The 27,878-nt window shown below is 40.9% G+C and overlaps 1 protein-coding gene across 1 annotated transcript in view; it reads right to left on the bottom strand.

Moving 5' to 3' along the window:
* The window catches only part of LOC125328887 (von Willebrand factor D and EGF domain-containing protein-like), a 170,413-nt gene that overhangs the window by 12,240 nt on the left and 130,295 nt on the right, over positions 1-27,878 (bottom strand). Inside the window, exons 22-27 of the mRNA XM_048310082.1 lie at positions 21,160-21,255; positions 20,304-20,399; positions 17,966-18,061; positions 16,312-16,407; positions 2,627-2,722; positions 1,406-1,501 (exon numbers count right to left, since the gene is read on the bottom strand). Of these exons, the coding sequence (XP_048166039.1) occupies positions 1,406-1,501; positions 2,627-2,722; positions 16,312-16,407; positions 17,966-18,061; positions 20,304-20,399; positions 21,160-21,255 (576 nt within the window). The remainder of the gene's footprint in view (positions 1-1,405; positions 1,502-2,626; positions 2,723-16,311; positions 16,408-17,965; positions 18,062-20,303; positions 20,400-21,159; positions 21,256-27,878) is intronic.

Consider the following 27,878-nt stretch of genomic DNA (forward strand, 5'->3'; position numbering starts at 1 on the left):
AGAGCCGAGGAGAAGGTGAGCGAGGGAGGCACTCAGGAGGCTTTTCGTGGATAAATACATTTGTTTCATGGAGTTCTGGGTTTGAGGGAACAGCCTCCCATTAAAACATGAAACATGACTTGCTTTTAGGGTTACACTTCTGTGCAAAACTTTATACCTAACATCTGTGAGGATGAAGACTTTGCTGTTCCCCTGCTTCACCCCTGCCTCACTGTGAATACCCTGGAGCAACATTGTGAGACCTCACCATCTGCTCCCTGACAATAGTCTTCTCTCTTTCTCTTTAAAAAATCAGAAATTTGGGGTTGCTGTGGGACCTGGGAGTTTCAGCCAGATCCTTTTGGACAAAAAAAAAAAAATGATTTAACCTCCTACTATGGGAAAAAATAGTAAAACCAGAATGACTAGCAAATGAAGGGATTTGGAGCAAAGTTTCAAAGGTTAGATAAATCTATAAAAAATTACCTGGGCTTGTGTGCCTGAATAAGACAGCAGAAATTTTTAATGTTCGTCTTCCCTTTCACCGGAACAAGCACTTGTTTAATAATTTTAACACTTGTTTATTTATTTTATAAACTAAGTCAAGAATATGCCATCAATAACTTTAAACATTCCCATGTTCGAACCAGAAGGCAGCTGGCACAAAGAAACAATTACACAGCCATTGGGAGTTGGCTGACAGAAGATTTCCGTAAGTAATTATGCTCTGTGAGTGTGAGGGGAGAGGAAGATAAAAGGAGATAATGCCCTTTAGAGGGGATAATGCCTTGATATTTTCCTCATACCCTTTTGCTGTAAAGCTAATAGCAGACACAAACTGAAGTGACCCTGAATGTAATTGGCAATAACAGATCTCTTCCCATTCCAGATCTTCCAATCCCCCCAAATGCAAATACTTCCAGCCACCTTGGTCAGTCCGAACAAGTAGAATTTACAGGGTCAGGCTCGAAGGTTTGCAGACACATAGAATTTCTTTCTGTGCTTAATGCCACCTGGGTATAGAGAATGGGTTCTCCATATCCTTTTCTCCTCGACCTCTCCTTTTTACCTTGTATTTCAAATTATTTAATCTAAAAAGTACTTATTTTGGCTGACAGGTTGATCTCAGCATCCAGAAAAGAGATGAGTCAGGCCTCTTTCTTATGTTGAGTCTAGAAATGTCTTTGAAAGTACCAGTTTTACTGGCAGCACAGGACAGTTCTGACAAATAAGGCAGAATTTAGTTGCTAATCATGTTTCGGTTGACTTTTACACGTAATAGAATCATAGAATCTTTTAGGGTGGAAAAGACCTTTAAGATGATTGAGTTCAAACATAAACCTAACACAACATACACACAGCAGAAAATGTAATGTGTAGAAATCTCCAGTGGTTACGAAGCCGTGGTAATTAAGGGAACACTTACGGGTCTGGCACAGCATTCCCACCCATCCTCCGGAGCACTCGCAGATGTTGGGACCGACACACTCCCCGCCATTGAGGCATTTCTGCAGGCAGACAGCTGAACAGGTTGACATGAAACAAGTGAGAAGAGGTACGTGATGTATCTGTGTGGTCAAGAGCTGTCTGAGAGGTGACCTGCTAGGCTTTATTCCATATGGCCAGCTTCCAAAGGAATGGATGTGTTCTGTTCATCACATAAGCAGGATGCAGGATTCTTTGACATTTTCTTCTTAAGAAGTTTATTTTTGATAGCAGACTACCAGGAGACTTCACATTTCTAATGCTTAGATTGTCATCAGCTAAGAATAATCTGTCTGTGATACACTCATGCCTGTTATATGCCTGCTACATGTTCCATGTAAAAACCAAATATTTTCATAGTAAAGTTTGATATGTTTATTGCATGTATTATTTGTTCAGAGATCCTGAAGGAGTGAGTGCATGATCTGGTATATATGTATGAGAGACACTTCCTTCCTCCAGCATTTCTGAATAAATTATTAATATTATAAATTCAAACCACTGGTTTTGAAATCATATTTACTAGCAGGACCCAAAGGGTAAAAAGCCAATATTTTAATCGGGTTTGCATACAGTATGTCATCTTGATTATAAATTTATTCAGTTTATCTGTCAACTTCATGGTAATGAATAGCCATGCATGGAAAAATATTCCTTGAAAATATTTTAGGGTGAGAGGTTTTTTTTTTTAATTACATTTTTATGTAACGGTAGTCAGAGTTACAGAGTAAGAACACGTCATTCTCCAAATTATGCACCGATGACCTTGAGAGTACATCAGTTTGGAAGGCTTTTATAGCAGGCTTTAGATAGTTCTGTACTTTGAAATATATGACATTTCTCTGCAGAATATAACAAAATATGTGAAGCTGTTAAAACATAAAATCAATGCTTCAAGTTTAATACTATAAAAATGAATTTCCATAACAAGATGTATAACAGAACTGCATGAAGCAGAACCAGGGTTCCCCCACACAGCTTTTTCTCCTTTGCAAGCATCAAGTGTTTATAGCATTTTGCATTACCTGTACTTAAAAATGTTTCTTCAAACTGCTGCAGTAGCAAAACAGATTCTATGTTGGTTTTTAGTATTGAAAGACTGCAAATTGTTGTTGACTGGACTAATTAATATAATCTGTTTGATGGGAGTAGAGATGCTTACGTTTGTTGCAGTGCTTTCCCCTCCAGCCAGAAGGGCAGTCACAGACATTTGGGTGGACACATTTCCCCCCGTTCATGCACGTGGGGTCACAGACACCTGCAGGAACACAGCAAAGGGAGAACATGAGAAATGGGAAATGGGGGAAATGAGGGAAGACTTTAGTAGAGGCTTCCTTGCAGAAGGTTAGTTTGCTTGTAATTAAAAACCAGAAAAGTAATTTGGATTTGAGTATCTGAAACACAGAGGCTTGATAGCTCCCATAAATCCTTAGGGGAAATGCTGTGCCACGTGTAGAAACTCTTGGGGGGAAGCTCCAGTAAGAGCTGCCTCACCAGACAGAGCAGAGAGGCACTGATTACAGAGGTTCCCAAAAAAGCAAGTGGACAGGCCAAAGATTGTTAGAGCTTTCACTTCCTCCTGGGAAAATTCCTCCTTCATATTCTCAGATGTTCATTTGGATAAGAAAAGCCTTGACGAAGATGGATTGTTTTCACACTATTTTGGGTATGATTTTGCGTATCAAGCATGAATCCTAAAGATCTATTCCTGCATTGCTCTTTCAAACCATTACTTGTTAAAGCACTTACCTTTTTACTTTATTCTTTTGTACAAATAAGATGTGAGAGCTGAGTTGTTCTTTCAAACACAAGAAACCAGATGGGTTTTCTGTTGATTTCATTAAAAGTCTAATAGCTAGTTTTTGTGTCTCAGATTAAGCTGTATTTATCAGTGTTGTTTTAGAACATCCAGCATTAAAATCTCACATTTCTGAGAACTCAAACATCTGCAATCCCAACCTGCTCTGATGTAGGGAGATGCCATAGGCAGCTTCCCGAATTCCTCCTGTCCTGTTTCTTCTTGCCTGTTATGGTAAGTGTAGGAAATACCCATCAGGGGCAGGGTAATTCAGAAACATGGCAGTGCCGGTGTGGTGGGAGTGGGAATGATTTGCATTTTACGTGGAAAGAGACACTGGGTAATTGGGCGGAGTACAAAGAGCCATGTAACACAGCGAGTGGCTGGACTGCGGTAGGAGAGCCAAGTCAGGAGGAGTTTGGCAGGGAAGGTGTGAGAACACATTTGTGTCCAGAGGCTCCTGCCATGTTCAAAGCTTTATAGGCACAGTGGAGCTGCCAGTGACTCCTTCCCATCCGTGGTAATCGGTGTCATTCCTCCCTGCCTGCAGGGATGGGTGGCTGTGGGACGGCTCCTCCTCAGCAGGGAGCAGGGGACTCGAGGGGCTGACAGCTAAAACGCAGCAGTGCCTTCATCAGCCTCGAGGCTGTGCTGCCTTTTAGCGCATCAGCAGCAAGAACAGAACGTGAATGCTAATGCTGCAGCAATCCTGGCTGTCGATTGTCTCTGCATACAGCACTCTGAATGACCACAGCCCTCCCTCGGACCTCTACTGTAGGAAGTGGGATCCTGAAAAGAGCCTCAAAATAGGGATGATTACTAAAACATAGCATGCAAAAATGCAGCAACTTTCATCTGATGGGAGAATAACCTTCTGTTCCTCTCTCAGGGATGATCAGGCATTTTTAAGTAGGCAGATTTACTTTCCCTAATTTCTCCTCTGATGTAGTGAAATATTGCTTTTGTGGCACTTCGTGTGCTGGCCTCTCCCTCCCTTCAGTCCAGATGCTGCTGCACTGGCAGCTTTTAGAGCTGTATTGCTGCTCTTGCTTGGCTGCTACATTTACATTTCATTCTGTGCCAAGCCTCCTGGGTCCCTCAGCATCGTGACCTGCCCTTAGGCAGGGCAGACATGGCCATGATTATAGGGGCTACTTGGAACCCAGCCCTCAAACTGCCATCCTGCATTTCCTTCTTTCTCCACCTCTCCTGATCCATGCTGTAATCTTGGCCTCTGCTTACTAAGGCTAACGGGGATCTACAGTTCTTGCTGAGCTATTAAAAAAATGCTGCGACCACTGGTTAAAACCTAGGCAAGTTCAAAGAGTCATGGCATCCATAACTCTGAAATAATTTAATCTCTTATTTTCCCTCTTCCTTTTACTCTCCCCTTTGATGTCACATCTCTGATAAGAGATTTTTGATCCACAATATTACATTGTGTTGTATTTGACTTCACATTTCAATTATAAAACAGCTCAGACATTCAGAATTTAGAAAAGATGAGCCCAAACAATAAAGTTTGGTTCAATCACCTTATGCTTTTTGATATTCAGGGACCACAGTGTCCCCAGCACTGACCTGCTCTCCTAAAATCAGTTGAAAATCTATAGATTTAGTTTTGAGATCATATGAAACTCAGACAATATCGTCCCACCACCTCTTAGAAAGTGAAGTCAAGAAAAAGTAATGAGGACAGTAGCACTTGTTCAGGTGGATATTTCTCTCTTTTTCTTTCTTTTGTTGCTTACATTTTCTGTATATTTTTAACCTTATACAAACAATCACATTCCTGTTTTTCTGGGGATTTTTTTGGTGTTTTTATTTATTTTTTTTTTACTGACAGCAGACTATTCAACTGTGGGGAGTCAAATTAGTAATTCAGCAAAGGTTTCAGCAACAGGTGAGGTCCAGTTTTGATCTGAATAAAACACAAAAGTTCAAACTGACTTTCAACTTCCCATTTCTCCCTTTCTTTGTCCAGCTGCCTTAAAAATGACCAAGTAGCTATGAAAATATAGTATGAACTGCCTTCATTACTTATGGCATCTCTGACTTCAGTGATAAATCCAAAGGAGTTCAATTCAAAGTGAACTAAGGGTTCAAGTCAGTACCAAACCTGTTCTGATCTGGAGGAGCACTTCTGCCTGCCTGCCCTCTGGGGAAGAAACTCTCTTTTTGCCAAGGAATTCACAAGCACCTTTAGGTAAATTAATGCAGTGTTATCTCTCCCCTTTTCCTGCCTGACACCTCCACCTTGTCCTCCCTTCCTTTAACTTTCTTCAATACGACTCCATCTCAATACCCGTCAGGCAGACTTCAATATTTGTTAATGATAACTAGTTTGGATCCTTTCTAGTCCCACTCCTTGGCCTCTGTGGAGGAGTTCCAATTTCAAAATAGCAAACAAAAATGTTAGAGTCTCTCACAGGAAAACTAAATAAATTATCAGACACTAGGAGAGCAAATCAAATTATTGCAATCCTCCCAGGTACTGGCATGACTTTGAAAAGACTCACTATTTTTTTTTGCCCTCCTCTTAAAAAGGGCCTGGCATCTTGGTCCTGAGACAGCAGAGGTTTGATAAGTTTTCCACCTCTCTTGGGGACTAGTCTAATGCCATGGATATAACCACATTTGTGTCTTCCCTTAGCTCAGTTAGGTAGGATATAACACTGGGAGTAGAGGGAGTCCCCTACTATCCACAGGTCCTGGGTGCAAGCTTGCTGGCAGTCAGTGAGTATCACTAAAGCCTTAATCATTCCCTTGCTGCTAATGTCGACATTTCCATGCTCTTCAGCAAGAACCAAAGCACAGAATTTCATATGCAAGGGTGCTACTCGAGTCTGTAATGCTCCACAATTCTGTAAGGCCACCATTTACAGCTAGGAACCACCTCCATGATCTTGTTTCCCTGAGCTGGTGGGTTAGATAAGGTAAGCCTATGCTGAAGATGATAAAGCAGGTTGAAGAAGCGTGGTTATGTGTTGCATTTCAGATGAGGGGTGATTTTGATAAGGTAACAAGCAGCTGCAGGTGCTAAGATAAAACACAGGTGTTGCACAGAACATCACACAAAACGTGCACAGTTCTCCCAGGCGCTGAAAGGCATTCTCAACTTGCTGAGTTTTCTGTTTCATGCAGCAGCTCTTTCTCTTTGATGGCTTTAATGTGTTTCGACCTTACAATCACTTAAAATTTCCTGTGACCCTTTTCATAGCTTATCCCCTCTAGGCTCACTTGACCCAGTGAAGTGCTTCTTCCAACTCTTTTTATCAACCTCCATGAAGCTCCACACTGAACGCTTCAGCCCTAAAATCTTTAAGGCAGTCAGACCTTCTGCTTTGTCAGCCAAAGAGAGGAATTTGCCTGCAAAATAAATATTTCTGGAGATTACTGAAACCACCCAACACCTGAAATGTGTGTGATGTGAAGCTTGTCCTCCTGCTGTAAGTAGCACCAGCGATAGACGTCCTTAATTTCAGTGACTTCTGCTGCCTGCCTTTGTGCCCATTGATCTACAGTAACATTCCTACTACAATGTACACAGTATTAAGAAAAATATCCCTGTTAGGCAAAGCCAGAAGGGGCTGGGGGCAAAGTGAAGCACTGGACATGCTTTGCTGCACTGCAGATACTAGGATTGACTCTATCAAAGAGTCACACTATTAACCAGCTGTATCTGCTGACCAGAGACAGTGCTGAGAAAAAGCCAGACATGTCCTCCAGATCTCCACTGCCCCTGTGGATTATCAGACAAAAAGTTTTCCAGTTTAATCTGAGCCACCTTTAGACACAAGGACTTCATTACCCCTTTTCTCACTAGAAGGAGATAATAATAAGTAGTGAAAAGCTTTTAATTTTGTTGAAATAAGACAATCTTCATCACCAGCCTCATAAAGTCAAAAGAGAGGGAATATTAAACCAGGGTCCTAAAATCTTAGCAGAGAGCAATCCCCTGCAATGCTTCAGGAACTGAAACATTCCTGGCCATGAGACTGCACAGACTATTTCTTTCTGAATCAAAAATTACCTGTCATCCCATATCCTGAGCCATGGCTCTGATGAGGAGACAGTGCATCAAGCTGCAGTGCTGATTAGAAGATGCAGTTTTCAAGACAGCTTCTCTTTTTCTTTCTTTTTATTTTTTTATTTTTTTATTTGCCCTGTAGAAGCTGAGTAAATTGACCTGCTTCTCGGTGCATCCTGCCTTTGGATGGAAGAGAGAAAATAGCCTCAAGCAGTAACATCTGTGTGGGCCAGCTAAGGCAATGCATCAGGCTGTATCTTGCTGACAAAGAGCACAGAAATGCAGCCAAAAGAACACCTACTGGTAGATACATACTTCAACTTATCCCTTAAGTCCCCATCCCTGTGCTGACATTTCTGGGTGATTCACAGGCATTGTTTTTATTTCTGGCTGGTGCTGGTTTTGAACTGATGACTTCTCTGTGGGTCCAGCGCATAATTCAACTTGTTCTATTGCTCTTCTGAGGAGCAGGGAGCTTGATCAGTCTCAGCTTTGGTTTTTCTATGGGTGCATGTTGTTTTAATGTTTGTTTCCTCCTTGCTGCTTAGTGGTTACCTTGATTTGGTGTGACACTCTCAAAAGCAGAGAGCTGTAGCTGGGGAGATACAACACAGTACGGACACGGAGCACGGGACAGATTTAAAAATATCACTGACTGGTCTTGTCAGGAAACTACAGCTTACAGAAGCTGAGCTGCGGACAAAAATGAGACCAGTTAATGTTAAAGAAGTGGATTTTGTGGTAAAGCTGGCACTTCTAGCCCTTTGCAGTGTTTGTAGGTAAAATAAATCACCTATTGATAAAACAAGGAGGATGTGGAGAAGCTCTGTGCCAGGAATGACACAATCACGATACTGCAGCCTTAAAGTGTGGGGATGTTGCTGATCCTTTTCCCAGGACGTGAACTGGAAGGTCAGACCAGCAGTTTCACAAAATAGCACAGCTCAATTGATCGACTGGAAGAAGGTTCCCCATCTCTCTGGGTGCGTTGTGCACCCAAGCAGCACTGCTCAGATGAAACATTATCCTGGCTGCAGAAAGGAAACAATTGCTTGGATGCTTCTAGGCTCCAAATAAAGATTTGATCTTGCTGAATGATCTTCAATCCTTTAAAAAATAAAAATTAAAAAAAAATTCCCCAGATGGGTGTGTTCTGGCCAAAAAAAGATTTTTCTAACAAAGGGCACCATTGTTTGGATTCTACTGGCAGAAATTAGTGGAGGTAAAAAAATGTCATTCACCCCTTTAGAGGGTATAACTGATGCTCAACAGATCATTAGCGAGATGGATGTACCAATATATCTGCTGCTCTGAAGGTCCCAAATGCACATAGCTCTGAAAAACACGTTATGGATTCGGGACACTGGCAATTTCTAGTCCCCTTTCTTCTGCTTCCAAGGGCACTGAGGAAATAGTTTTGCCCACGTTGAGTTTTAGGCACATATGCTGTTCCACAGCTTGATTTTATCTGAAATTCCTCATCTGCGTTGATGTGGGTTTGTAAATAAAGAAATAACTTTCTCTGCAAGCTCTGTCTGAGTAACCTCGGATGTGTGATCCGCTGAATGTCAGTAATTATAGCCACAGATTAAATTTTAGGGAGAAAGAATATTTCTCATGTAACAAAATTGCAAATTTTGTGCAATGTTCTAAAATTTGGATCCTTATCCATATCAAACTACCAATCATTTTGAGGTTTGCTCATCCCTATTTCTTGCTTCATGTACGTCTGACTGAGATGCAAAGCACTTCTTCAATAAATTACCTTTCTGAATAGTAAAAAAATAATCTGGTAGAAACCTCTGAGGGATGCAGTCCGGGAGAACAAATTACTACAAGACACAGAGGGAGCTGTAAATGTAATTGTGATGGTTGTGGTGACAGTTTGCATTTCTAATATATTCACTTTACCACAGAGCTCTAGTAATAAGAGTTACTTTGCATGACCTAGCACACATTTCAGAAGAAAAAATGGTCAGAAAAATTGTAAACCATATAGATAGCAGTGCAACGACAGTGCTTTGTCTAATTATGTCTGGATCTTCATTCTGATGTGTACTCTGATATACTTATGGGGCCTTTTAGAGATATTAAAGCAGGAAATAAATCTAATTTAGTTATTAGCTCAGTAAAAATGAGAAAAATAATTACTACTGTATGGAAAAACTACTGAGCTGCTAGACTGCACTCCTAGAGTCAGTGTGTAAAGCACTGCATTGCTGTTTGCTGTCACGTCACTCTCAGCAGCTGATAACATTTTTTATTAGCTAAGGAGGATCCTGATCTCTCCACCTGTATCTCCAAAACATTCCCTGGTAGCAAGTGGTGGGCAAAACTCCTAAACCTCAGGAAACCGATGGGGGATCATCCCTGCAATACAGGCAGGGGGCTCCCCACTGTCCTTGGACAGAAATGTCTCTCCCTCTTGATCTCATGATCTTCATTTTTCCTATTGTTTGTTGTCAGATGAAACTCTGGACATGCAATGGTATCATGTTCCTGTGAAATACTTCAGCATCTTTCAGAATGAAACCACCATAAACAAAATAAGCATGTGTAGGTGTACATTTGGATGTTTGGGGAATATTCTGCTAGGAACCATGGGATTTTGAGATCATTAGTAAATCCTTTTTCTCATTTATGGACTGGTTTTAGTCTGATTGCAACACTGTTAATTTGAAAGAGACTATAGCTCTACTTTATTCTCATCTTTGCAACTGTTAGTGTAAAATTAATGTAGGGAATTGCAAAGTATACTCTCAGCACAGCTCATATTCCCCAACTTGTTAGGGGCTTGAGTTTGGTAGCATTTTCTCTTCACTGAAGAATGCTCTGAGTTTTATTAGGTCAGTGAACTATTCCAGCCTGTGTATAAATAGTTCTGTTGAGTTGCTTTCTTGTCATGCCTGAATGAGAAGTGAAAGAGAACTCATACACACCGTTTCTCCTTTGCTGACTGTTTTTGCAACTCTGTGCCTGAGGATGACCTGCAGTTTAGGCCATTTGGGCACGTTCTCCTTGCCCTGTGTGGGATAAGCCACTGCCAGTGCTTGGTGCAATTTGGTTCATTTTCATCTGTGCAAAGGGAAAGGCAGATTCAAGTCTCAAGAGAAGGACAGCAGCCACAGGCCACAGTGGTCTGGCTGATAACCCAGTCAAAAAGTAAGGACCCAGTCAGGAAGTTTGGAATAGGACTGCTGCCTTCACTGGCACTGCACTAATCTGTTCATCACCCTGCTATTATCTGCCTCCAAAAGCAAGCTTGAGCTTACATGGAAATCAGTGCTGGAGAGGATTGTCTTGCCAGAGTCTTTTTGTGGATAAACAGACAGCATTAATCTTCATGACCGTCTGTCCTCTGCGCTTTTCAAGTGGTAGATCCATTGCTCCTTTTAAAGAGTGATTTACAAAATATTTGGGTCAAAAATAGATCCCCAAAATGTTTCTTAAATCAATTAGTGCGCAAAAAGCACTTATCCTCACACAGAAGCCCACTGCAGAGAGATGCAGTAATTCAGGAACTCCTTTCCTTTTGCTTTAGGCATGCTTTTACATACAGCAGCAGATCTGGCACATTTCTTCGGTGCCTTTCAGATACAAGCAAAGAAATATTCTATCAAAATTTAGATTTTTTACTCTTGTAAAATTCGTCCTGCAGTCTGGGAATGTTCTGCTCATGGAATGAATAAAAAATTTAATAAGGCTTTTGGGCTTATTTAGGAAATATATTCAGTTCTTACCCAGATGTATCCTTGTTGCCTTCCTGGAAAATAAATGTAGACAGATGCATGTGCTCAAATCCCCTATTAAAATAAATGCATCAGCTACATATATATGAAAAAAAATTAGCTTTTAAGAAAGACCAACTAATGGTTTTGTCACAAATCCTTACTAAGAGAGAGCAGAGAGGAGCACTGCTCTGAGAGCAGACCAAAAACCAGGTTGTGCCTTGAGTCGCTGTCTCCTGTTGGGCTCTATCCCTTCCTCTTGGAAGCCACAGCTCTCCCTGTTCCCTCACGTAAGATGCATGGATCATGTCTTGTCCAGCTGAATGGAAAAGACAGCAGTAGCCTGATTTTTTTTTTTTTGCTCATCTTCTATTGTATTTCCTGCCTAGGGATGGAAGATGACATCTAATATGAACCAATTCTGTTGCATAGACTGGAAAATCAAGTAAGGACTGAGACCAGTGTTTCCTTTTCCTGTGTCTCCAGACCGGATGCCAACCAGGCAGCAGGCCAGCCTGCAAATCTTTTTAATTTTATTGCATAGATAATGCTTTGAACAGGAAGTTACAGGTCTCTTTGCTATAAGCAGCTGTTTGTTTACTTCCAAACACCCACTGTTCAAGGATATTTTCCATCCAGGAATCTTAGACAAACACTTGTTGCTTTTAAGTGCATCCTTGCCATATGAAAAGCAAGTCTGATTAAATGATTCCTCCATCCATTTGGATGAGATATGTTGTTTGTTCCCTACTTGTTTGTGTGGGAGGGTTTGCTGGGCCTCTGGCTTGCAAACTGGCTGATTTTAGATAGCTTAAGTCAATCTGGCTATTCAGTGAAGACATTCCAGAGAATATATCACACAGTGTCAAGATGACAACTCGGTGGGAGTCTGATTTGTTGAGCAGTAAAACTTCCTGCTTATGCAGCTGGCGAGGCAGCAATGTACAGAAACATTACATGGGAAGGCTGGAATGTGGGAAGTCAGTGACTTTCACAATATGACATTGCTTAGCAAAAAGCTGCCTTTGAAGCCCAGTGTTCACATTTCCAATTAGTTTGCCTCTAGCTCTCATGCAAGGAAAGTCCTCATGCTGCCAGGAAGGGAAAAGAAAGGAGGAGGGAAGAGGAGCAAGCAGAGCTGGAGGAATGACTGTGAGTTATATTGCACACTGTGAATTGGCTATAAATCCTGGCTGCAGGAATTACTGAAATGGAGAAATAGTTATCTCCTAACTTTGAGATCCAATCTGCAAAGTCCCAGTGTCAGTGTGATGATTTATGTGATACGAAGTCGTCAGGATTGAGCCTGACACAAGGAAACAGATGCACACAGAAACACGTTCTCACTTCTAAATGGTGAGCAAACCCCAGGTCTCTGGCTGTGTTTCTTGGCCACGGGGTAGTGCCCAAAGAGGGGCTGAGGTCAGGCTCCAGGTGTGCCTGGTGTGCTGGGAAAGAGAGGAGGATGGTCAGCACTGTTCTCCCATGACCTCTGCTTGCTGATGAACTCCAGAGGGAGCTGTGGCTCGCCTTTTTTCGCTCAGAGATGCACTCACAAGAAGGAGACAGCAGAGAAAAGGATAAATGTGTGGTCCCATGAATCTCTCTTCTTGTCCCCTTCCCTTCATTCCAACCTTTCATAAGAAAACTCAGCTTTTATGGGCTTTCATTTTTAAAGACTGTTTGTAGAGCGGTCCTATGAAAATACACATAGTAAATAAAGGAAACCTACTGTGTTGTCTTTGTTTATAATTTTTGTAAGGATGCAGGAGAAATCAGTCAGAACCCTGCTTTAAAGCCTTGTGAAAAGCAGTGACATCCCAGGATTGTTAAAGCTGTGTTTTTCAAAAGGGAATTCAAACCACGGCACAAACAGTTTTTCTTTAGTGCTAGCGCCCAATTGTGTTTGTTACATGCAAAGTTGATCCAGAAATATATTTTATTTTGAGGTGCTGCCAGCATTTGCCTCTTCCCTCTCAACAAGACTGATTATACTGGAAACAATCCTCCTCAACTGAGGCTACGAGGCTGTAGATTGCTGAGGCACAACCACACATTTCCCTGTCAGCACGCGTGCCCGGGGTGTGGGTGTCTGCCTTGTATAATCACCAGGCACTTACTGCAGCTGGCAGCCAATCAGACCTCTCTGATTTACACATTTTGGGGTTTTGGAGTGATGTTTATTTAGATACAAAACACAAACTTTCAGGCTGAATGCCTTTCCACACACTCAGGAAACAAAGGAGAGCGAGCCTGAATAGAAAAGATGTGGTGCCACCACTCTACCCTGCCTGTTTTTGGCTGGCATGCAGACAGTATTAGAAGTTCCAGACAGTACAGGGATGAAAGTGAAAATCCTAAGCCATGTTTCTATGTATTGAAAAGAAACCAATAGCCTGTTTGGGTTCAGTTAAAAAATAACCTGTCTTTGATGGGTTGCGTGGCTTTTAGTTTTAATTATCGCCTTCAACTGAGAATCTGAAGCTGCCAAAATTAAACAGAAGCTTTTCATTCTCTGTCCATGCAGCTGAGGTATTAAGAAGGAAAGAGTAATGTCTAAAAGCAGTGGAAACAATATCAACATCTCAAACAATGACAACATTGAATAAACTGCCAATTTTTCTGCCTTAGTATTAAGTTTACTCACTCCATCTTGATAGGTTTTATTAGGCAGGTAATAAATCCACCCCAAATTTCTAAGATTATAGACTCAGTGTAAGTACATAGTAAAGCTGATTTGCTATCAGAGGTGTTTTAAACTGTACTGGAAGTATAAAAGTACATAAGGAGACTGCAATTTCCTATTCAGAGTGCAAAGAACAATTAAAATAATGATAAAACCCTTCAAAAGGATTTATTTTTCTCCAGGGGTCACCTGGCAGCAACTGCTGAGCTGTGATTTGGGCCACAGGTTCACCTTAAGCAGTCTCTCTGACATTTTCCTGGTGATTTGGAAATAGGAGATGATGCAGTGTTAAACTTCCAGTAAACTTCTATATCTGATCACAGCTTTGCTATCCCGATGTGTGTATTTCTTTTCCTCACTTTCTGTGTGTATATTACAACTCTGCACAAGCCAAAATGTCCTGTGCAACTCAGGGCTCAGCTACCTTACATGGAGTCCTTAAAGCCCAACAGAAAAGATGCTCAAATCCAGAATAAATGTCTCTGTACAGTAGAAATCTACTGTTTTTTCCTGATTCCTTCTTGCCGTACCCTTTCCTACTGGATTTCTCAGCTCTCAGGCACACAGCCCATGGGGCTGTCTCATCTCTGCACAGTCAGCTACCCCAGGTGGGCCCAGGATTATCAAAATAACTTGATAAGTGTATAAATACAGACATGTTTACTGCTAGTGACACTGCAGAATGAGCTGCCTGATATATCAGCTCTTTTTGGAATTTCAAATGGACGTTATGGTAGTTTTAATATGTCTTATTAAAGAAAAAAGGGGTTGGGTAGTGGAATTTCTCCACTCTGGGGATTTATTCTCCACTTTTTCATTTGTCTGTGTGTAAGTGAGTTAGGAACACGTGCCTGTGTTTATCCTTTTAGCCTCTCAATGTATGCCACACGTCAGCTGATCCCCCGATCTAGTCTATGCCCAATGGAAAATGATATGAAGTCATGCTTAAAAAAAGGGGTGAGATGTGTTCTGCACTTGAACGCTGAGAGGTCTGTAGGACAGAGAGCAGCCTCCCACTGCTGGGAGCACTGGTTTTCTCCATATTGTATGTAGAGGAAAGTTTGCAGACGTCAGCTGAGACTGACTTCTGCTGTGCCCTGCAGTCCTCTGCTCCAGAGGAGCTGCAAAATCTGGAACCTCTGCCAGAGGAGAAAGAAGTTATTTTATATAACAATAACAAGAAGATGTACAGCTCTAAGAGAAACTGCTTGTTATAAAAGATTGTGAATAAACTCCTTCTTTCAATGGATCTTGATACTTGTCTCATGTGCTGTTGATTTTAGGCAAGAAAAAAGAAACAGTACTCCACATTTTTCACCAATTAGCAGTCAATGACTGGTAAGAGTCAGCAAAATGTAGTATTTTCCTTCTCCTTAATCATGTTTCTCTTCTTTCATCACATTCACAGGCCCTTTATTTAAGTTTTTACAACACTAGGCTAAATAAACCAGACTAAATAGCAGGTATTGAAGTAGAATGGAGGCTTGGATCAGACAGAACAAAAATATTTTCATCATCTCAAAAAACATTTCTGCAAAAGATGAACAACAAAACCTCAGAAACTTTTGGAAAGTGGAAAGAAACCTGCTGTGAGTTGGTGGAGTTTGGAGGATTCCAGGGAGTGCTTTGCTAGACTGCAATCATCATCAGCGCGCTTCCCTTTGATCTGCCTGGAGATGTGGCAGGGTGTTTAAAGCTGGAAACAGCACTTTTCTAATGTTCTCTAACCTCAAAAACAAGATGCCAAACATAAGGTTTTTTGCTCCTTTTTTCTCCCTCCAGCACATTCCTGCCAGAACAGACTATTTGATTGTGCACTGTGCATCACGACTCTCCCTGCTGAAGGAGGGGAGAGCTGCAGTGTGGGGAATGAGAGGGCTTTTGTTGCTGCAGGGAATTTTTTACTGGCTTTTTTTTCCTCTGTGTGTGAGAAACATAAAATGCTCTGGAAATGTACAGATTCTTCCTGCCAAGAATGGTTGTTTTCACAGCTCCCCTCTTGCCAATTTCAAACTGATTAAGAAATAATAAAAAAAGAAGTTTTCACATACATATCCTAAACTCTCTGGCTGACAGATATTGTTGAGCAATTGAGTCTGCAAAAGTGCCAAAATAACCTATTTCCCCAGAAGAATAGAAGAATCAAATATTAATACTGATGGTAACGTGAAAGGGGAGTTTTCAGTGACAAGAACAAATTCAAGGATGAAGTGCTATTAACCAATTACCTTAATTAAGCTGGGACTATGATGTTCTAATATTTTTGAGGGTCTTAGTCAACTTCTTGGCCTTTGGCTTTAATTTTTCCCCCCAAAAATCTTTCGTGCAAAATAATTAATTCATCTCCAACTAGGAATGTTACTCCCTTTGAACGCATGAAATATTTAGAGAGGATTCCAGAAAAATGTTCTCCTGCCAACTTTGACTTGACTTAATGCTATTCTAATTAACAAGTTGGTTTTGGGTATAACATAATGTTATACAGGCTCTGATAGAAATATAGCATAAGTACAGGCTAAATATTCTGTGGAATGTGCACAAAAAGGAGAAAAGCTGTTTAGGAGTTGGAGAACTGTTGGAAAACAAAGGGAAATGTGTAACTCACTTTTCTGGCACCTTCTCCCAGTGTAGCCCTCGGCACAGGAGCAGACGTTGGTCCGGACACAGCGCCCACCGTTCTTACAGGGGGGAATGCAAACAGCTGGGGAAAGGAAAGCAAAAGTTCTGTGCACCAAAATCACATGGGGACCAAAACACAGGCTCCCTTTGAGGTGCCTGGGTTGGGAGAGCAGCTCACAGAGGTGTTTTTTTAGCTGGGGTAGGGAAGGTGTCTCCCTAAAGGGTGATTTGGGCAGATACCTGGATGGAAGCTCCGGTTCTGTGTTGTTTGTGGAAGGAACGTGGGACATGATTCCTAGCACCCAAGGGTCTCTTAGATACTTGCAGTTAAGTGGTCAGAATATTCCCAAGGGTCTCAGGTTTTTAAGTCTCTGTCAAAGAGCTTCCTCAAGGGCTTCTGCCCTTGAAATATAGGTCAGTGTTTGACCTATATTTGACCTTGGTGCTGTTTCTAACTTGACCTTGGTGCTGTTTCTTCCCCCTTTCTCAAAGAAGCAGAGGAAGGGCTTTGCTGTTCTTCAGCATCCATCCACTGTATCCTCATGTCAGTCCCAGATCCCACAAAAGCCAATACTTATTTTCAAGTTTTAGCTCTGTTTAAACCATAACACTTAAAGGCAAAAATTTCAAATCACATAGATGTTGAAAATCACCCTGTGTTCAACTCAAGAGCAAGATCATCAAGTCACAATCGGTATCATTTTCACTCTCTCCTTCACCCCCAACCCCATAAAAACAAAGAGTTTCCAGCAAGCTCCATTTGCAATTAGATTTTTGTGGGTCAATCATTCACTTGCAAAAGTTTGCATCAGGACCACATTCATCTAGGAGCTCCAGGGAAACAAAAGAGAGAGAGAGTAAAAGCAAAGAACTTTTAACAACAAAGTAGTTTTGGTAATAAGGGTGCATTTATATTCCCAGATTCAGGAGGAGTTACTAGAGCTGTACTCAAAAAAAGAAAAGCGAGCACAGGGGTCTTCCAGCTACTTGGGCCCTAAGTTCTCTTTCTTGTATGTTCTGCCTGAGATTCTGGGTCATTAAAGGATGCATTAATTTGGCTTCTGCAGCACAGAGTGAGGAAGAAGCCCAGGATACTGTTAGCCTCAGTCTAGAGCACTCAGCCTAGGACAGGGATTAAAAGTCAGGTCCTGCTCAATCAGAGCAATATTTGATCAGATTTTTAAGCAGGGATCTTCTCAAGTCCTACAGAAGTCTCCCATCCACAACACTTTAGTGTGGTCACATAGGTGATATTATGAGCTCCATTTGAAGGTAAATTATCACCTGGCTCTGAAACACAGAACAGTACACACCACAGAGTGTACAAAATGAACAAAGTACAGCCATGCTTTAACATTTAATTGAATAGTTGCTAATTAATGATATCGATGACTCAGGTAGTTTTAGAGCAATTATTTAGTTACCATTAATGGCATCACAAATAAGTGCTTACTCCTTCCCAATACTGTCAGGGACAATAAAATGTGGATTTATGACAGAGTATAGCAGCAAAGAAGCACACAGAGTTATGACAAGGAGAGTCTCTGGATATGTTTCATGTGGGGGCAGGTAATATTATAGGTGGTATTTATGTTTTGAGCCTGGGTCCTTTATCAAGATGACAAATAGAACTTTCTTACCTCTCTGGCACTGCAGCCCGTAGAAACCAGAAGGACACGAGCACATATTTGGGCGTACACAGATTCCTCCATTCAGGCACACAGGATTGCACACAGCTGGATGGGAATACGAGATAACTTTATGAATCTGATAACACTGAACTTTTTAGAGTAGGCACTCTTTTACTGCTGCACATGTCATTAGAATTAATATTTCTAGTGATACTGTGAAAAGTTTCATGTAACCCTTGCTGGTCAGTTGTGCTGCAGTATTTACTCATGGTCGACACAGTGGGAGTATTTCAGTGGTGTTTTAGCATAGCTTGGGGGATGAAATAGACTATAATTTCACATAATAATTTAATTTATTTCAGATGTATTCCTTTGATTCACACAGTTCATTTATTTCCATTCCAGTATTCTCACCCAGCACAATCCCAAGGTAGTAAATGTAGTCAAATAAAATACACCCTGGGTAACCTGGAGATGAGATATTAATTGTTTGCTGCTTTGTCCGCATTCAGCAGAGCATTGTGGCATTTCCATGGACCTGAATAGGTGTGCACCAAAAAACCTGTTTGTTCTGCCTCATTTAAATGCCAGTTCCCACAACACATTGGCTCATTCATCACCAACAAAGCCACTGGCTGAGCTCCCTTTGCCTCTTTATGTATCTGTTATTACTCTGGATGATACAGCAGGCATTAGGAATTTAAAGCTGTCTTGCATATTTCTATGTGGCAAGTACAAGACTGTTAAAAAAACCTATTAGAATTGCAAATTGATTTAGATGGGAAGTCAGTGTGTGAAGAATAAGGAATCTGATGAAGTTTTTGTTGTAAAGCAGAGTGACACTTTAAACTAGCCTTTTTCCTTCCCTTTGTCTTTCAGTATCTTACAGAGTAGCCCATTAAATAAATTAAATGCATTTAAGCTTAAATAAATTAAGGGTCACTAAAATGTTTCAGATGAACTAAAGAAGAAATAAAATGTCAATTTGGAAAGAGAAAAAAATAGTGAAATTGTAGTCTGGATGAGAGGCTTTTCTGACTAAGGAGTAGTCACTTATGAAGTCAAAATGGATTTCATTCATTGCTCAAGGGGAATTTGGTTTAGTCACCTCACTGTCCTGGCTAGTTCATAGATGTCCATATTCTTGTCACTCTGTCAGTGTTTGCATTTCTGGTGGTAAAGTCCCTTTTTTAAAATGTTTATACCTGCATTCTTCCCGAGACTGCTATCATAACACTTGAGGTGGGAAACCCTGGCAGTGTCCACAAAATATTCTGTGCAATGCACACAAAACAGTGCCAGAGAGGTGAGTCTGGCAGCCTTTCACCAAAGCTGTCAGCAGACAAAAAAATCCTGCTGCTGTTATTTTGGTCTGGAAGTTACTGCTCCTGTTGCTTGCTGCCTTCTCTTGGAATGATCCTGTTTAAAGCCATGCCAAAATAAAATTTCAGAACTCCTTGAGAAGAAAAAGCAGAGCTAGTGGGAACCAGAATAGCAGTGACAATCCCAGTAATTTCCTGTGGATCATAGCTGGGGTAATTCATGTGTCCTCAGTAGGTCTGTCAGTTTAACACTTACAGGAAGAGCAATCTCCAGGAGAGAGAGAGATTAAAATGACATCTCTCACCTTCCAGGAAAGGTAAGGTAGGCTGAAGGTGTCTCAGACATTTAATATTCACCGTGGCAGAGGCAGACTGCCTCTGGAGCCTTGAGGTCTGCCACTGATTAAGGTAGTCCTCGTCTTTTAATATTTCACTATTTTGCATGGCTTGTCCCAGGTGAGTGCTGTAGTGTCTGTGCCTTTGGAGGAAAATATCTCTCCCAGCTTTTAGGACTTTGATCCTGAGAGGTCTGAGCTGTGTCTGTGTAAAACTTTGAGCCCAGACTAGAAATAGGTACCTAGTTCCAGTCCACACCTTGTCATTTTGTACTGATGGGTGGAGGTGGCTTTTCCCTGAGCTCTCACACTCCTGTGGGTGCTTTTTGTAGGTGCTCTGAAAGTGAGAGATGCAGGCAGGAGGAGCAGTGTGAATTCTGGCAGCAGTGCATGCTAAGAATTAACTCCAGAATCACAGAAGTTTAAAAAGCAGCAAGAAGGCTTTGTTTGTGGGTTCCCTCTATATAACCCTGAGATTTAGGTAAACGTCTAAGCTTAGGAATACTTACATAAACACCTAAACTTATGAATAGTTACATAAACTCAAGGCCTGTGCAGGTTTTGCCCTGTCCTTGGTCTCCTGTTCTTATGCTTTAATTCTTTAAGCAGAATTCCCAGTCTGAGAATTGTGGGGGAACCACAGGGACTTTGGTCAGCACAGGGTGGGATCAGTCATTGCCAACCACTCACCTGTCTCACAAGAGGGGCTGCTCCACCCATGCCTGCACTGGCACTCATCTGGTGACACACAGACCCCCCCGTTGTGACAGTGCCTGTTGCACACCACTGGAAAACACACAAAAGATCAAAATCTCTTATCACTTACACCAGTGCAGATCCTAAAATTGCCCTATTACAGCAAATAACTTAGAGTATTAGTCCAGGAGGTAAACTGAGGGTGGAATCTGTCCCTTTGGTTTGCTTTCTCTATTAGAAGCCATACACTTAAAATTCTTTGGTTTTTAAGTATTCCAGCTACTCGGCTTCATAGATAAAAGTACATTCCTCTCAAGGGCAACCCGGTATTTAAATAAGCAGAAAGGACTGTGATGATGGAAGTGCACGTGTTTTGCTGATATAGAAGGGTTTGAAGGCTGATTTTCAGATATTGTCTGTATTGAACCTCTTTTTTAACTTGTATTGCAGAGTAACATGATTCCTAATAGGTATGGCTGGTATTTTGTGTTCTCAAAATTAGCATTATTACATTCACTTACAATCTTAAATTTCATAAATATTACTATAAATAACATGCACTCTTTTTTCTTCTTTTTTTGTTTGTTTTTCCAGAAGCAATTTTACGTAGAGAATGTTGATTTAGATGTGCATATTTCTACATAATACAACTATGCTGCTGGTAGATATGTGCTCTGAAATAGCTACTGTATTACTTCAATGTGTTATCCTTTGTGTTCAATAAGCATTTTAAGGGGAAATACAAGGAAAAAAAGAAAAAGGCTTTTTTTGTCTTTTTTTTTTTTAAATCTTGTAATTTTCTGCTAATTGACTCATGTAATGAAGAAAGTGTGGGTGAGTTCATACGTACTGGTTTCACATCGAGGCCCTACAAATCCATAAGCACAAGAGCAAGTGTTTTGAGGCAGACAGGTTCCTCCATGCTCACATGGTGGCTCACACTGCGCTGCAAGAGTGAAACACGAGGAAAAAAATACAGTTCAAATATTACATCCTCTGTGGTTATGAGCACAGCACAGGTTACTTCTTTCCCCATCCCATTTTATTAATCCAGCAAGTAATTTGGCTGAGGAAAACACTGCAGGATAGCAGTAGGTATCACATTAGCAATACAGCACTAATGAGCAGCTGTATAAAGTCTGCAAGGGAATGGCTTTAACATAATCATATTCAACTTCTGAGCATGCACATTCTTAAGTACATATTTTTGAAGGCGAGGGATGGATGAAGTACAAATGCAGTTATTACTCAAGACCTCACCCATCCCTCTCTACAAATTTGCCTTGTGGATGGTCAGTAAGCCTTAACAGGTGTCAGATAAGGCAGAGATTAAGTGTTTCTTCCTTGTAGAAAAGAGTTGTATGTGGATTTGTCAGCAAAATGACAAACATTTAAGCAAAAAAATTAATATTTAATGAGTAACATGAGCTCTGCAGACAAAGCAGCAAATTAGATAAAGATTTCTTGACTCATTTCAGTATGCAATGTGCTTCTGTGGAAGAAAGAGGATGAATGTGGAAAGGACTACACCTCCTGAAACAGGCTATTTGTTGAAGGCATGTTTTTTTTTTAAATGTTGATCATTATGAATCTAAAAATTTTATTGTACATGGATCCTGGAAGGTTTGGCCCCTTAAACCTAAGATCTAAGGCAGGTACCTGACACTTCTATTTGTAACCCTCTAATAAGGGGTAATTGTGTATGGCAAACTCAAGAGAGGAGGAGGAAGGTCACTGAAGGGACAAAATGGTCACTGAAGGGACAGGATGACCACTGACACTCAAAGGAGAAGCTCTGTGACAGGAGCAGAGCAAGAAATGTGTGCCAGAGGCTCTTCATGACTCTGGGAAAAAGAAAGGCACCTCACATACCAAAATGAAAAATATCTTCCCTTGTGTGTGGGAAGTGAATACAGAGAAATATGTTGTACTTTGGCTCACTTCACTGGCAGAGTTTTGTCTCTTATGAAGGATATGAAGCTAAGCAAGGTTATTCCAAGGAAAATGAGAAATGAAGCTAACGAGACCTGAAACAAAGTGTCTTTCATTTTAAGTATTGTTACAAGGGAAGAGAACTTTAATGCACCACATTTTGTTCTTAAAGCTGGAAAATGGGCAATGGGAATGGAAAGATAAATGAAGGACAAATTCCTGGGGCACCATAAAATTTTAATGCAGTTATTGTGGTGAAGACTTCCTCACCTCTTGTGATTATCACCAAGCCATGGAATATGAACTTTGACATCCAAAAAATAATGAAAGCCCTCACACATTTTCCAATTGCAGACAAGCTCCAAGAACATGCTTTAAAAGAAACCATTTTGACACAAATAGCATTGAAGAAATATATTTGGTGTTTATCTGTGAAATTTTCAATGCTGCATTATGTAACTTTAGGATTTGACCTGCCTGAGAACAGAAAACTTACAAGGTGTATTTTAGACCCATACTGTATATGCTGAGAATGTCATTAAGCCAAATTTGGTTTTTGAGTAGATGGGCTAGAAGGTTTAGACATTTGCAAATCAACATGTGCTTAGATGAAATTCCAAGTGTACATCTGTGAAAAAAAAAGGATAAAACCAAATCATCATTGTCTGGGCAAGTGAATAGATTCAGATAAGTTTAGATCAGATATTAGGAAGAAATTATTAACTGTGAAGATGGTGAGGCATTGGCACAGGCCGCCCAGAGAAGCTGTGGCTGCTCCATCCTTGGAAGTGTCCAAGGCCAGGTTGGATGTGGCTTGGAGCAACCTGGGACAGTGATTTCTTTGCAATTAGATGTTAAAAGCAGATAGAATTGGTTAATAACATCTGTTTGGAGATAAGGGGAGCACCAAACCTGGGGAAAAATGTACCACTCTTTTTAAAGTGCATTAAATGTGATTGCCTTTCCTGTAGGATGATGGTTACATAAAGCCTCCAGGTGCCTAAGTGCTGTGCCAAGCACGGTGACATTCAAGCATATTACGCTTTATTTCAGCGTGGTTTGTGTGTAGCACTTAAAGCAAGTGTGTCCATGTGAATAGAACACTTTCCATCTGGCCTTTGCAGATTCCAAGATGCATCTGAGCTGTCAGAAAAGAACATGGTATTTTGGATATTAAAACATTTTGCTCTTACCGTGACATTTAATAGTAAAATGTTTAAAACTGTTCTATTACTGGTGAATAGCAAAACATAAAAACAGAACACTGGCTGCTCTGTGAGAAGGAGAGTAATATTCACTTAAAAGACATTTCCCACTGTAATAGAAATATACTGCTTGTGTCAAATTCTTTTCCCAAACTTCTATCTTTCATCTTCTGGAATGAATATTTTTTTCTGTGAGCATTTGCTAAGTTGTAGAAAGGTATTGTGGTGGTTTTATACTAAGCAGTTTTGGATAGGAAAAAATAACAGCAAAGAGGCAAACATTGCTGCAAATGGTCAATCTTGCTGTCAAGTGTACGTATGTTTATGTTTACAATTTAAAATCTGGAGGTGAAAATGGAGAAGTGCATTATTGTTTTCTTTGAAAAGGCTTTCTGGGAAATATCCCCAAACTTCTATTTTCCATTAAAATGAGATCATACAGTTCTTATAAGTTTCTCTGCAATAACTTCAGGGGCACTCAGGAATACCAGATGCTGTGTTGTTTCTCTCATTTTCCATAGCCTAATCAGCAAATGTCTTCCAGGATAGAGTTATTGCTTAGCATCTCCACAGTGAGTAACTCCCTGTGCCATCCACGTGTGAGGCCCTGGGTCTGTGCAAATAAAGCCAGGCTTGGAGCTGAGAGAGCATTGCCTGCTTAAAATTTTGAACAGTCAGATCAGGACAGGCTTCACTGGAGGGAGAGTAGTCTACCTTGTTTCATTGTGCATTATTTATTTCCTTTCAAAGACACATTAACCTAACTTCCTAAATGTGTGGATGAAGTCTTAATATGTTCAGCACAAGGCGGGGGGAAAAAAGGGAAAAGAAAGTTCCTAGGTTGTTGTTTTTTCTTTTGAAAAGTTGTGGACTGAAGCACTTCTTTCACATGTAAGACACACAGATAAATGAAATGAAGCATAGGATTAAAGCATGTGTTACTGCAATTCAATTAACTCATCACATATTTAAATAGTCCAGCAGTCTGAAGCCCAGTTGTGAGAGAAAAGTCCATCACAGCAACTGGAATATTAACAAGAGAAACTTGACTAAATAAATTGGGAATACCAATGCAGACAACAGTGCTGGTTAAGTTGTACTGATGGATTTTGTTTTGTGAAATGTCAGCTGAGTGCTCACCTGTGGTCAAAAAACCTAAATAAAATGTTAGGAATTGTTAAGAAAGGAGCAGACCACAAAATGCCAGACTTCATTATGGTCTATATCCATGGTGAACTCCATCTTAAATACCATGGGCAGGTCAGATCCCTCAGCTCAGGAAAGCTACAATAAAAGTGGAAAAGATGCAGAAAAAGAAGCAAGGATAAATAAACAAAGTTACAGAAGAACTTTTGTACAAAGAACAAGTGACTATACCAAGTCCTTCGGAAGGGCATGACTTTAGGATAGCAAACTGTGAAGTCAGACGTGGCCTGGAAAGGGTGGACAGGGTAACACTCAAAGGCATCGCCTTGGTGTTTTGGAGCACATGATCCATAACCTCTGAGAAGCTATTCCCCACACCACCCCTATATCTTTCCCACATGTTGCCAGACAAATGGAGCTGGCAGCTCTTGGAGATAGAGGAAGGATTTTGGTCTGATATGGTAGATCTTTTGGGGTGTAAAACATCAAAAGAAATGAATGTGAGCTACTTGAATTTTCTCCTCATTTCATCCAGCTGTACATGTGAGGTCATAATGCTTTCCCAACTCCATCTCTCCTGTTATTTTGAAAATTATTTGGTTTGAAAAGTGGTTTTGCAATGTCAAGGCAATGCTGTGCTTTTAACGCTCGAGCAGAAAGCATGACTCCAGCTGTTCTAGACTTCCCCTTCTCTCAGAAAATACTGTGCAAAACCAATAAAATATTCCCGAGTTTTACTGACTTCACCCTCTTAAGGATATTTTTCTAAAGTATTACATCTTTATCTTCAATAGGAATGCTGAGGTTCTTTTATGACTGCTAAAATACCAGAAAGATACCAGTCCTTAACTGGCAACCTAATCCAAAATAGTTTTAAATAATTGTCTGTATTCTTTGAAATGGAGACTGTCTTTTTAATGGTACAGTTTTAGTGATCAGACACTCCCTATCAAAGGAGCTTGGAGTTAGGGAAACAAACAAAAGGGATGACCAGAAATTGGGCTTAAATTCTTATGTTTCATCAGTTTTCAAGTCTAGGTCTCTAAGAAAAAAGCACAACGATACCCGAAGCAGAATTTTTCATTTATCAAATGGAAAGGAAGTGTTCCACCTTAGGGCACCCTAAGGAACTGCAGGAGTACAACAGCTGCTCTCAGGCAGTGCACAGACCCTGGTGAATGAACTGAGCCCAGGGAAATGACAGCATTTTTTCCCTTTTCCTTGTCCAGTGGCTGCAGCATCTTGGCAAGTGACGGCCTGTGCCCCTTGGTGGAGTGGGGGACAGAGGCAGGATGACAAGGAACAAGTAGGGTGACTACCAACACTAACAAATATTTCAGAGGATTAGCCCCAAGTGTTACAAATCGCTGCAGAACATGTGTCCCTTGTAACACACCAGAGAAAATGTCAGAAATGCTCTGACAACAATCCTGTTTGGGCTCATTCTGCGTTATTGCAGTGCTGGGTTTTCATTCAACTGGCATGTGGAGCTGAAATGTATAAAGCTCTGTTCGTGCTCTGACACTCCTGCAGTGCTCTTTGGCAGGTGATTCGTGCTGTCCCGAAAACTGCTAGAAGGACGCTGTAACAATGCATTGGTTTTTACTGCATATATCCTTGGAAACGGCACTCAGAGTGAAAATAAGGTGTTTAGCAACCTCCCTCATCACCAGAGGAACACTTGGCTGAGCTTACTCCATAAATGCCAGAGAGCATCTTCTGCAAGAGAAAATGTGGGAGGATCCAGTGGACTACAGCAGGCCTTACCTCCCCTACTTATTTTTTATTTTATCCCCTACCTATTTTAGGTGATGCTGACTGTCTCCAAAACACTGCTCTGAAATGAAGCTTTTAAAGCTGGCCTGTTTGGCTGTGAAATCTTAACATTAGGCTACTAATAAAAGGTCATATTGCCTTTGTGCAGGAAGGGGAAAGAGCAGTAGAGCCTTTAGGAACTGCTTCATCTCCCCTCAGCTGCAGAGTATGTAGCAGCTGACAGAGGGAAAAGAATTAATAATCTGTAATTCTTATTGTGCCGAAGCAGGAGGAGCAAAAGCAGGGTTCTGCTTCTGACAGACAACACAGATGTCAGTAGTGAAGGGAGTGATCCAAATGGAAGTAGCTGAAATCATCTGAAAATATCTCAGTTTAGATGTCTGAATATAAGGCAAACACACTGACATTTAACTGTGCTCTTCCAAAAGAAAGTAGGAGGTTACACATGATGATCCCCAGGGGTCTCTTCCATCCTGTGGCCCTGTGAGTCTGTGACCCCCAGTGCAGGACGACAAAGCAGAGGGAGAGGACTTCCAACTTAACCATGACAGGGAGAGTGAGGAGCTTGTCCAGAGGGATATTAAAGATACAAAATGTGTTAGGATACACTTTAGAAAAGAAATTTATTTTCAGGGTGCTGCTTATGTTTTTTTCCTACTAGTCCTCCGAGCCTGATTTTGAATCTGCACATTTGGGAAAAAAAAAAAAATTGCATTTTATCATAAAATTTATACCACTGGGTAAAGTACTTCTTATTTTAAATTGTTTTCAGACATTCTCATTAAACAAAGGTCACATCCCCTCAAGATCCAAAGGTATTAAAACTTGCTATCAGTGGGCTGGCTCTTCTATCTCGTTGAATTTTGATATGAAATAAGATGGTGATGACTATCAATAGTGTCTGAGTCTCTTGACATTTTTGCTCACTTGCCAAGGATTGCCTGGAGATTTTGCAAATGTCGGTCCCATCCAAGTTTTGATTTTTTGCCAACATTTGTGCCTGCTGTTCTTAGAGGGCACTGCTGTCTTGAGGGGAGTCGGTGTAGTTGTGTGGGCATTGCAAGGTGCTGATAGTTGAGGTTTTGACAAGCCTTAATCCAAGAAATTACCCTCATTTTTCAACCTCATCTGTCACGATGAATCACCTGCATTTGACATGGGAAGAGACATCTCTGTGGAGGCACAATGGGTGCTGTTCACAGCACTGGCTGTGCTCCAGGGTACAGGTGTGCAGGGGGGCTCGGGATGGAGCAGAGCAGGGAAGGGACAGGCTAATTATTGAGTCAGGTGTCATGGTCGGTGACAAGAGACGAAAAAAGGATGTTTGTGTATCATGTCATCGAGTCCCAAGACGCAGAATGATGTTGGTAATAAAGTATTTCATCCTAAGGACTCTCCAGGGAGATTTTCAGTAATACCAGAGATTGAAGAAAACATCTTGCAAGTAAAAGGCAGAGAGGCAGATTTACATTTTAAGGCAGATTTATGTTTTAAGGACTATACTGATGGG

This window comes from Corvus hawaiiensis, chromosome 7 (assembly GCF_020740725.1).
Source record: "Corvus hawaiiensis isolate bCorHaw1 chromosome 7, bCorHaw1.pri.cur, whole genome shotgun sequence".
Lineage (NCBI taxonomy): Eukaryota > Metazoa > Chordata > Aves > Passeriformes > Corvidae > Corvus > Corvus hawaiiensis.